The 11,773-nt window shown below is 41.1% G+C and overlaps 1 protein-coding gene across 1 annotated transcript; it reads left to right on the top strand.

Annotated features, from left to right (window-relative positions):
* The first annotated feature begins 3,008 nt into the window (after positions 1 to 3,008).
* Positions 3,009 to 7,812, top strand: LOC307046238 (uncharacterized protein). Its single transcript, XM_079692542.1, has 2 exons — positions 3,009 to 4,293; positions 6,680 to 7,812. Exons 1-2 carry the CDS (start codon positions 4,107 to 4,109, stop codon positions 7,285 to 7,287), a joined length of 795 nt encoding a protein of 264 aa, XP_079548668.1. The 5' UTR covers positions 3,009 to 4,106; the 3' UTR covers positions 7,288 to 7,812.
* The last annotated feature ends 3,961 nt before the right edge of the window (positions 7,813 to 11,773 follow it).

Raw genomic sequence — 11,773 nt, 5'->3', positions numbered from 1 at the left:
CCTCATCTAGACTTTATGATTCCAGGGTTCAGCTCTATCAGATATGATAGAGTTAGCAATCAAAATGGTGGAGGGTGTGTTACTTTCATAAAGGATGGGCTGGCCTATAGGGTAGTCCCATCCCCTGACGACAAGGAATGTGTCATAATAGAAATATGCAGCCCAAGGAAAGAAGGGAACATAAAGCTTATCAATTTCTATAACCCGTGTAAAAATCTGGACATTGAAACCTTACAGACAATAGCAGGGACGGCTCATAGAAGGGAAGTATGGTGTGGTGACTTTAATGCTCACAACAGCCTTTGGGGAAGCAGTCAAACAGACAGTAATGGGGATGTCGTAGAAGAAATGCTAGAGGAAAGATCACTGTTTTGCCTTAATGATGGACAAAAAACAAGAATAGACGTGAATAGGGGGACACAATCATGTTTGGACCTCACACTGGTGACGGATAGGTTAGTTAAATCATGTGAATGGTATGTTAAAAGTGGTTCTACCATAGGAAGTGATCATTACCCAGTTTTCACAATCATCAATACAAAGGTATGTAGACAGGAAGGGAGTGTATTTACCAGGTGGTGCTTTGGTAAAGCTGACTGGGAAACATTTAGGCTTTACTGTAAGGAGTCAGCGCAATTGTTAACATTAGAAGGAAGTATAGAGGAGTGCTCAAATCAAGTCACAATGCCCATTAAAGAAGCAGCAAATAAAATTATACCTAAAAGAACAACAGAGGGCAGGAAGAAAGTGGTTCCGTGGTGGAATGAGGAATGTAGCAGAGCTATTAAAGAACGAAACAAGGCATTTAGGTCTTTAAAGAAAAACTTGTCACAAGACAATATTTCAGATTATCAAAGGAAAAGGGCAGTAGCCCGTAAAACAGTAAAATACACAAAAAAGACGTCATGGAGAGAGTATTGTTCCACCATTGGAAGAGGAGTGAAGTTAGGGGATGTATGGTCGATGTTTAAACGGATGAATGGGAAAAGGAAGTCGGTTAAAATTCCCGCTTTGATTGATGGGGAGAAAGTGGCAGTGTCAAATGAAGAGAAGGCAGAATGTTTAGGTAGGGCATTTGCTGCGGTGCATAGTGGGGAACACCTTGATGACAAACATAGACAGCAAAAAGAGTGTGTATTAAGAGAAAATGAAAATGTGAGGGAAAAGAGACGGGATGATAATTCAGCTCTTGATGTAGACTTCTCAATAGCAGAACTTAAAATAGCTTTGCAAGGTACAGGATACTCAGCACCAGGACAAGACCAGCTATGCTATGCCATGTTCCGGCAGCTACCAGAGGAAACATTCAAATTAGTCCTGAGACTATTTAATCAAATCTGGAGAAACGGAGTCTTACCAATGAGTTGGAAAACGGCAGTTATATTGCCATTTAATAAGCCAGGGAAGGATCCTGCTAATCCCAATAATTACAGACCCATAGCATTAACATCACACTTATGTAAATGGGTGGAGAAGATGATAGTGCATAGACTATCACACGTCTTAGAACAGAGAGGGTTAATAAGTCATTTTCAGAGTGGCTTTCGTAAAGGAAGATCCACAATAGATGCTTTGATGAGAGTAAGCAATGAGGTGGAAAAGACAGTGAAAATGAAAGAGGTTATGGCAATAGTATATTTTGATATTGAAAAGGCTTATGATTCTATGTGGAGGGATGGGTTGCTCATCAAATTGAGTAGAATGGGTGTTGGAGGGAGAATGTATAACTGGATCATGGCTTTTTGATCAGACAGAACATTCAGAGTTAAAGTAGGGGCAGAGGTTTCAAAAGAGTGCAGTATAGAAAATGGTATTCCTCAAGGGAGTTCAATCAGCCCGATATTATTTAATGTTATGATAAATGACATTTTTAGTAATTTGGATGGATGCATAAAATCTGCACTATATGCAGATGACGGGGCCATATGGATACGGGGAAGAAATGTTCCATATGTGTTTGAAAAAATAGGGAAAGCTATAAAGAAAGTGGAGAAGTGGTCATACAACTGGGGTTTCAAGCTATCAGCAAGCAAATCTTGCTTTATGAAATTTACGAATAAACGCAAGATGGAGACTGAGAAGCTTACATTATATGGAAAGCCGATGAGTGAGGTCAATGAATTTAAATATCTGGGGCTATGGTTAGATAGTAAATATACATGGAAAACTCATATTAAACATTTGGAAACAAAATCCAAAAAAGTGTTGAACCTATTAAGAGCAGTGGCTGGATGTGACTGGGGGGCAGACAAACAGGCATTAATCGACATCTATCGGGCAATTATGAGGACAACACTGGATTATGGGTGTTTAATATATGCAGCAGCAGCACAAACGTCATTACTAAAAATTGATAGGTTACAATGTAAAGCGTTACGGTTGTGTATAGGTGCAATTAAGTCAACCCCTACTAATGCAATATTAGTTGAAGCAGGAGAGACTCCATTGGAGCTAAGAAGAGAGAAAATTGCTCTTGCTTATTGGGTCAGGTTAAAAGGAAGTGGGGAAGGAAATATCACAAACAAAATACTACAGGAGTGCTGGGAATATTCTAAGTTTCAGGGGCGTGGGTTTGGATGGACAAATAAAGAAAAAATAAGGACATACGGCATGCATGAGTTAGAGTTTTCACCATCAAATCCATTCAGTAGTGTACCCCCATGGCTCTTTCCAATAGTAAATATAGATGTGAGTATTGTAGAAAAGAAAAGAGAGTGGCAAATAAATGAAGTAGGACTCAAAACAAGTTTGTACCTCAGGAATAATTATCACAATTACCTCAAAATATATACAGATGGTTCTAAAAACAAAGAAGAGTGTGTCGGAATTGGTATATATATCCCAGAATTTAAAGTGTCAATATCAAAAAGAGCATCAGACCAACTTTCAGTGTATACAGCAGAAATGCTGGCAGTAGTAATGGGATTACAGTGGGTGGAAGAGGTCAGACCAGACAGGGTGGTGATATGCACAGATTCATTATCCAGTTTACAAAGCATACAGTCAACAACAACGGCCAGAGAAGACATACTCATAGAAATCAATCACAGCCTGTTAAGACTTCACAGAAGCGGCATAGATCTGCAGTTCTGCTGGGTGCCTGCGCATGAGGGGGTGAAAGGGAACGAGTGTGCTGATAGATTAGCAAAAAGTGCACTACAAAAGGAAATCACATTACCAGTTAAACTTGGAAAAGGAGAAGGAAAAGCAGTCATTAAGAAAAAAGGGATGGAGATCTGGCAGAAAAGGTGGGAGAAAGACCAGAAAGGCAAAGAATACCATCAAGTGCAAAAGACAATTACAATTAATATTTATAAAGAAAGAAACAGAAGGGAGGAAGTAATGATAGCTAGGCTCAGACTAAATCACACTGCATTAAATGGTACGCTGTATGTCATGGGGAAAAGTGACAGTGACAAGTGTGGGAACTGTGGAGTTAGGGAAAATGTGGAACATATTTTATTACATTGTGTCACCTATAGAGTTGAAAGAGGGAAATTAAGGGATACAGTTTTAGAGGCAGAGAGGGAGTGGAATGTAGCGGGTATTCTGGGAACAGAAGGAGAAGGAGTAAGAGCTATCAGAAAAGCACTGTTCACCTTTTTGAGGGAAACTGGGATAGGGAAAATAATTTAACAGTAGACCATGGATGATTTGTTTTTTGTTTTGTTTTATTTATTTTATTTTATTTTATTTTATGGTTTTCTTTGTGATATGCTGGTTTATTAGAGGACTGACATGATGATACACACTCGTGTACAGTAGGTGGCGGTATGCAACCAAAAGCTGTTTGCGACCCGCCATTAAAAAAGAGAAGAAGAAGAAGAACCTGGATCGAGTTGGCGTCTCGTTGCTACGGTTCTCTCTCTCTGTGTTCCCGAGAAAGTGTGTGTGAGCTCCAGCTCTACTGATCCATCATCTCTGTGTTTGGATAAACCTCTGAATGGACTCTGTGCTCTTTTTTCTGGACTGTTTACCTCGGACTATAGGAGCTAGCTTAGCATGCTAGCTGGAAACAAGTTAGCAACGCTAGTCAGATTGAGAGTTTGACGGAGAGAGAAACGGTGTGTTTAACGGAGTCTGCAGGAAAAGGTGATCTAGTAAACATGAGTAAAGTCCAAATGCTGCTGTCGTTGAAGAAGCAGCTACTCACTGCTGAAGAGATATTTGCTCTGTTTGAACAAACGATAGCAGAGCTCGAGGAGGAGCTGTCTCTTTCCAAAGAGGAGAACAAGAGACTCCAGAAACTTCTGGACGCTGTTTTACAGCCTCAGCTTCGGATACACAGAGCAGGTCTGTTCCCTTTACCCTTAATTAACACTTTACACTCTTCAGTAGCACTTTATTATCACATTAATAACACTTTAGACCCTTTATCAGCACTTGCTGCAGGTAAGTAAAAGTACAAATAAAATAAATAAATAAAAACAAATACTTTGGATTAATTGAAATGGCGCGAGAATAATTCATAAAGAAATCAATCAATAAATATGTTCAATAATAAATTAAACACATCTAAAATGTTACTTGATAAAGAATAGGGGAACTAGTACAAAGTTCATTAAGTAATTAAAACGTTAATATAAAGTAATGTAAAATCTCATCAATCAATCTGAGAGAAATAAGCAACCAGGTCTATGAAAACAAGCCCCAAAGAAGCAACACATACATGATGTTGTGTAATTTGAAACCAAAACTAAGGCCTCAGGATGACTTTAAGACTTGAACATGGTCATTTTTGTTTTGTAACATTGAATACAAAAAAAAAAAAAAAAATCCCGATCTCCGATTTTTTTCTCTCGATTCCGATCTTTTGAAAATCACGTGATCGGCTCCGATCCCCGATCACGTGATCGGATCGGGACATCTCTAATACTGACGTAACGAAGTCCAAATGGACAAATCCACACACACACACACACCCACACACACACACACACACACACACACACACACACACACACACAACCTTATATTTTCTCAGCCGCGGTGCTGTCTCGCAGACCCCACGCAGCAACCAGGGAACGACACCAGTAATCCAGCTCACACTGTCTGCTCCTTGAGCCTCAAAGGGCAGAGCAGCGAGCCCCTCAACGTCCCCTCAACATGGCATCCAGACCCCACGCAGCATTCTCATCTGTTTGTCCTTACTGGTGTCATTTTCTGGTTGCTAACAAACGCCATTGTAAAACATAAACACTGATATTCAGCTGTAACGGTGGTGGAGTCATCAAAACAGAGTGGGCGAGCTGACCAATCAGAGCACAGTGGGCTCATAGGGAGGGGGGGGCAGGAGCTCCAACAAGGTGTGTAGGACAGAGAGTGAATACACATACTATACAGAGATGCTGTATGAGAAACCAACGTGAGTTTGGAACATTGAACAATGTAAATCTATTCTAGTAGACCTCAGCAATGGAATTATGATCAGTAGAAATGGCCATGTCATGGGACCTTTAAGATTGTCTGCTCCTTGAGCTCTGTGATCGTCTATGTGGGCTCTAATCTGAGGTGCTTTAACTTGCGGTTTCTGAGGCTGGTAACTCTGATTTATTTATCCTCTGAGCAGAAGTAACTCTTCCTCTTCCTTTCCCGGGGGGGTCCTCATGAGAGCCAGTCTCATCATAGCATTCGATGGTTTTTGCGATTGCACTTGAGAATACATTCAAAGTTCTTGACATTTTCCGGATCGACTGGCTTTCATTTCTTAAAGTGATGATGGACGGTCGGTCGTTCCTCTTTACTGGGTTGAGTCCTTCTTGCCATGATATGGATTACAACAGCAGTCAAATAGAGCTTTCCACTGTGCACTAACTCTACCTCTGCACAACACAACTGATGGTCTCAAACACATTATGAAGGCAAGTCATTAACTCTTGATAAGGCGCACGTGTTAATTGAAAACCATTCCAGGGGTCTACCTCATGAAGCTGATTGAGAGAAGCCAAGAATCATATTCTTGATTTTTTAACACTTTTTTTGTTAACTAGATAATTCCATATGTGTTCTTTCATAGTTTTGATGTCTTCAGTATTAATCTACAAAGTAAAAAAAAATTAAAATAAACACAAACCATTGAATGAGAAGGTGTCCAAACCTATGACTGGTACTGTATATAAAAAACACACATATTTTAATATTTAGCAGGTTCCCTCATCTATAATCATTTATACAAGCGCAACTTTGAACATGTACCACAGTAAAATGCAACATACGAAATAATCAAGAAACATCATAAATTAAACACTGACAGGGAACATTTTACTGCACCATCATTACAGTTACATAAGAAGGTGCCGTCAAATGTTCTGTTAATACTTGCATACTTTCACTTAAATAAGCTTTGAATGCAGGATTTTAATTTGTAACGGAGTATTTTAATTATATACTGTAGGCGTACTGTATCTGTGAACGATCCCAAATACAATTCCTTGTGTATTGCAGTTAGTGCTACGCCAGAAGAAAAAAAACTTTTTCATTTTCAAAGGGGCTGGGCTACATAAGGTGAATTGAGACAACAACAATACACATTAAGTGGGACAAAGAAAGATAATGTGAAAATATAAAAACAAAGGCATTAATTAGGGCTGAAAAATGTCTCCCATTGTAATGGTGATTAGATGTTTAAATGCTAACACTTAACAGTTTGTTCTGACTGTGTGTTTCCTGTTTCCTGCAGACGTCCAGCAGCTGGTGGTGGTTAAAGAAGAGCTTCTCCCTGACCAGCAGGAGTGGAGCACCAGTCTGGACCCGGAGGACCCAGAGCCCCCCCCACACATTAAGCAGGAACAGGAGGAACTCAGGGTCAGTGAGGAGGTGGAGGAGGCTGATATCACCAAGTCCACTTTCACTCCTGACCCTGTGAAGAGTGAAGATGATAAAGAGAAACCTCAGTCCTCTCAGCCTCATCAAAGACAAACTGAACACCTGGAAACAGAAGCTGATGGAGAGGACTGTCGAGGACCAGAACCAGCCAGGAACTCAGATCCAAAGAGCAGTTTACAACCAAAGACTGAGGACGACACTGAAGACTCTTCTGAACCTGAACCTGGAGACTCTTCTGAACCTGAAACTGAAGACAGTGCTGATTGGAAGGAGACCAGAGAACCTGCGTCAGGCTCAAACTCACTGAAAAATAGACATGAATCTGTCAGTGATTCACGACCTAGTGCTGAAAAGAAACCATTCAGCTGCTCAGTTTGTAAGAAAGCTTTTTCACAGTGGAAATTTAAAGAAACACATGAGAGTCCACACAGGAGAGAAAGCACACAGCTGCTCAGTCTGTAAGAAAGCTTTTTCAATGAATGGAAATTTAAAGGCACACATGAGAGTCCACACAGGAGAGAAAGCACACAACTGTACAGTCTGTAAGAAAGCTTTTTCACATAGTGGACATTTAAAGGAACACATGAGAGTCCACACAGGAGAGAAACCACACAGCTGTACAGTCTGTAAGAAAGCTTTTTCACATAGTGGAAGTTTAAAGGAACACATGAGAGTCCACACAGGAGAGAAACCACACAGCTGTACTGTCTGTAAGAAAACTTTTTCACATCGTGGAAATTTAAAGGCACACATGAGGGTCCACACAGGAGAGAAAGAATATAGCTGCAATGTTTGTGACAAAAGATTTAAATGGCATAATCGTTTCAAAAGACACAAGTGTGTTGGTTGTCAGCTGCTTCTGTAACTGTATATACATATTCCAAACAAGATATTACGGTAGCAAATCACCCAGTTCTTTACGACCAGAACTATTTACCGGGATACAAACCAGAGGAACCAGGCATGGAGGGAGGTGGCAGAGACAGTGGGGGAAACTGGTAGGTTTTTCGCCTGTTTGAAGAGTTTGTAATACGTGTCCTGCCTTTCACCTGCTGATCACCCACTGCTCATTTAAGGTGGACTGACCGATACAAGGGACCAGCTAGTCTTAGTGTCTTAATGCAAACGTTTTGTAAAGTGATGCTAGACCAAAGACGTGCTGTTGGGCTGTGTGCTCTCTGCAGGACGGTGTCTGTACTCAAAGATTGTTGATGAAATGAGAGATTCACTCTGTTTTTGTTGTCTAAACGACGCCAACAGAGCGATACGTGTTCTTTCCAGCAGATGGTATAAATGTTACATTATCCAGTTCAACTGTCATCCACACATTAATGATTCAAAACAGCAATGTGTAAGATATGGCTAGTAATTAACTATTTCAACAGAATGTGATGTGGTTACAGTCTTGAGGCCATGACCAATATGTTTATACTTTATTTGATTAAATCTACTGAAATGAGCATTCAATGACTCAATTATTCTGAATTACTGTCATTACATCATGGGTTTGCATTGCGATATTAGAACCAGGGCAGGAATTTCACGAGGGCCACGAGGGCCATGGAAAAATCAGCGGTGCGCTTGATTTGAGCCTGGAATGCACCGCTCGGACGGTCTATGATGACAGTTGACATCAGTCTAGGACAGGGGTCGGCAACCCCTGGCACGCGTGCCAGCACTCTCTCTCTCTCTTAAAGGGACAGCGATCTCATCTCACTCTGCATGAACCTAATATCATAACATGTGTGCTGTGGAAAATCACAGAACGGACGATCGCCCTTATTATTATTATGCCGTTTAAACCAATTGTTTAAATGTGTTTGTTAAATTCGGCATCATGTAAGTTGCGCGCTGACATGTCCACAAACTGCTTCCCCGCAGCGAGGCTGATAGTTGACGAGCGTCAAGCTCCTCAACCCCCCCCCCCCCCCCTGTTGATAATTCTCGATCGTTGGCACGCTGATAAACCTTTTTTTTTTAAATGGCACCTCATATGAAAAAGGTTGCCGACCCCTGGTCTAAGACCTATCTCCGCCCACCCCCTCACGCGTCCGTGTGCGTAGGACGGTCTAGGACCTAGCTAGCTGATTCTCCGCTCAAGAAAAGGCTGAGGTGAGATAAGGTTTTGTGATGATCCTGTTTGCCGTTAAGTTTTTCATTTGTCCAGCATTAAGTGTAATTTTATGGATAACATTACTATTTCTTGCTCGTATGGTAATGCATAATTATAATATCTTGAAGTGTTTTTGTTACTACTTGGATAAGTTATGTTGCAGTTGTGTTCTTTTTTTATTATTATCTAGTGCTAGGCAGTTAGCGCTGTGTTGTTAGCTGTCAAAGACCTCTGTGCAGACTTATTTGACCACCGGCGATCGCAGACGGAAGTTCAAAGTTTGCTGCTCGTTTATATCGCCCAATTTTCAAAACGCGATCAAAATACCCATTCACATGTCTTGTGGCATGCCTGAACTGTCTACATACGACATTGTGCGTCACCATAGTAGGGAAACTTTCCTCCCATTATGGTCCAGATTCTTGTTGGAGAAGGGAAGAATGTACCCCAATCTGCTGCACCTAATACAAATAGTCCTAGTTTTTCCTGTCTCTACCTCTCAAGTTGAACGGCAGTTCTCAGTAATGAAGAGAATGCAGGGCGATTGGCGTTTAAGCCTGCACACTTCAACAATTGAAGATCTACTCCTCATCAAATCCCAGGGTTGTGCTCCTGCTGAATATCAAAGTGATGAAGCTGTGGCAAGATGGTGGGCAGCTGGCATCAACAAATGGAGACCCAATATTCATCCCTATGGTCAAAGGAACCCCAAAAGTCCAAATCTCCCTGACTCGTCATCATCTCCTTCTTCAAGTGACTCAGAATAAGGACGCACCTTGACGTAGGCCCACTACCACAGTCTCACAGTGAGCCAAACATGTCTGTGCTATAAGAATCCTTTGTAGTTTTAATAAAGAATTTGTTTAATTGCAATTTGGTGTCCATTGAATGCTTAATAAATATATATAAAAGTATTGTAAATGCATATACAATCGTAGTCACTTCATATCGTATGTTAAATCATTGTTTTAATTTATGGCCTTGGTGCCCTGGCTTTTGGCCTTTGTGCCCTTAAAAAATTGACAACTCAAAAGGCCAAGTGGCCTTTTGAGTTGCCAGTACAAAGCCAAGAAAGACCCAGTAGAGAGACAGGAAGGAGCCAAAAGAGTTTGTATTTTTTTATATTCAAGCTCTTCTCTTAAGATATTAGAACTCCCTATCTCAATATGTATCCTTTTATTCCAATTAAACCTTACATTTGTGCTGCCAATTATTGAGACTGTTTCACAGCTTTATGTTAAATATTTAGACTGTTTTCTTTACATATAGATTACACTCTCCTGGATTCTGCCCAAATAGGCTCAAAATGCATGCAAACATCTCGCTGTATCCATACTCCTGCAGTTGTATTGTTCTGGATTCATAGTGAAGAGTATTAGATGTTCTGCACTCTTATTGTTATGTATTTAATATAAAGTCAAATACCCATAAAGTCAGAAAAGACAACAGACTCACTTAAGGAAAAAGGTTCTTCATTTGCACATAAACATGCTCAAATATTTAACGTTGTGACTAGATGGTGTCGCCCTAATCCGTGTATCTACGGTCCATTTGTTTTTCATTATTACACAAGTTACCGGAAGAGCGTCTGAGATGCCTTTTTGTTTTTTACCTTACTAAATGGTCATTGGAGCGAGGGGCGGGGCGAAACTTGCTGAAGTGATTTCAAAACAAAAGCCCTCGTTGGCTTGGAACGGTGATAATATTATAAACAAGGGGAAACAAGTTAAATTTAGCGATCACAATGAAAACAGCCAAGACACATATTGAGCCCAGAAAATGAATGTTATTAAGGGCTGTAAATATAATAGGCCTTTGTCTAAAATGGAGAACAAGTCTTTGTTCTTTAGTGTGAAAGTGAAGGTGAAGCGTCTCTGGCTGTCCGTCACTTTGGATTTGAGTTCAGTTTCGTTGTTTGTATAAAACTCCCCCACTACTTGGACTATTCCTTGCACCCCTCTAGAATAAGCCCGAATGGTCTCAACCATATTGCATCAGTAACGTGCACTTGTTATTATAACAAGATCGCAAGGACACTGGTAGCGATCGGAAAATTGAGTGTTGTTCAGTTTGTGTGTTGTGGAACATGCGTGTCCGTGCATGAAAATATACCACACACCCAATTACAATTGCATGTTCAATTCACTACCCTGGAAGTTAATACAGTTGTTGAAGTTGGAACAGCCTGTGGACAGCCGTTCTTCCTTATATGTCAGTCGCCGACACCTTCTTACAGAGGACAGGCACATCAAGCTGCAGCACGACCCGTATATTTCCGCACGCCGTGTTCTCAAGACATATTTTTTTTTACATTTTCAACATGGTGGATAAATCCTTATATGCTCCCGGTAACACACTGAACGTCAACTTTGCCTCCTTATTACACTCACCCCTACTTTAGTGGGAACAATGAGTCTGCGTCTTTGATGCACACAGGAATAAACAAAGATCATCCTCTGGCTGCAGCCTTTACCGGTACTTGCTTTTGATCAAAGTCAATGCGGAAGACCTGCACTCACACAGGTAGGTGGAGGTGAAGGGAATGAGCACTTTTACAGCCTTTTTGGCGAGGTGGGGGAACTCGGTCTCCACAGACAACCACAAGTGGGCAAGTGTCCCTTTACTCGTCTTTTTCCCGTTCTTTTGTGTCTCACGCTGCGCCTCCCCTGAAGCTCTCTTGCGCCCCCCAGGGGAGGCGCGCCTCACACTTTGAAAACCGCTGCATTAGAGGTTTCTCAATACTCTAATTTCCCCTCCTCGACTGCTTTCCTCGACTCCTATCCTCGATACTTAGTCCCGCCCACAGCGAGCGGAGGACTGAGGAGGGGAACCGAG

Source organism: Notothenia rossii (genome assembly GCF_949606895.1).
Source record: "Notothenia rossii genome assembly, chromosome: 1".
Taxonomy (NCBI): domain Eukaryota; kingdom Metazoa; phylum Chordata; class Actinopteri; order Perciformes; family Nototheniidae; genus Notothenia; species Notothenia rossii.
Note: the sequence above shows the minus strand (reverse complement) of the source record. Positions and strands in the feature narration are given on the sequence as shown.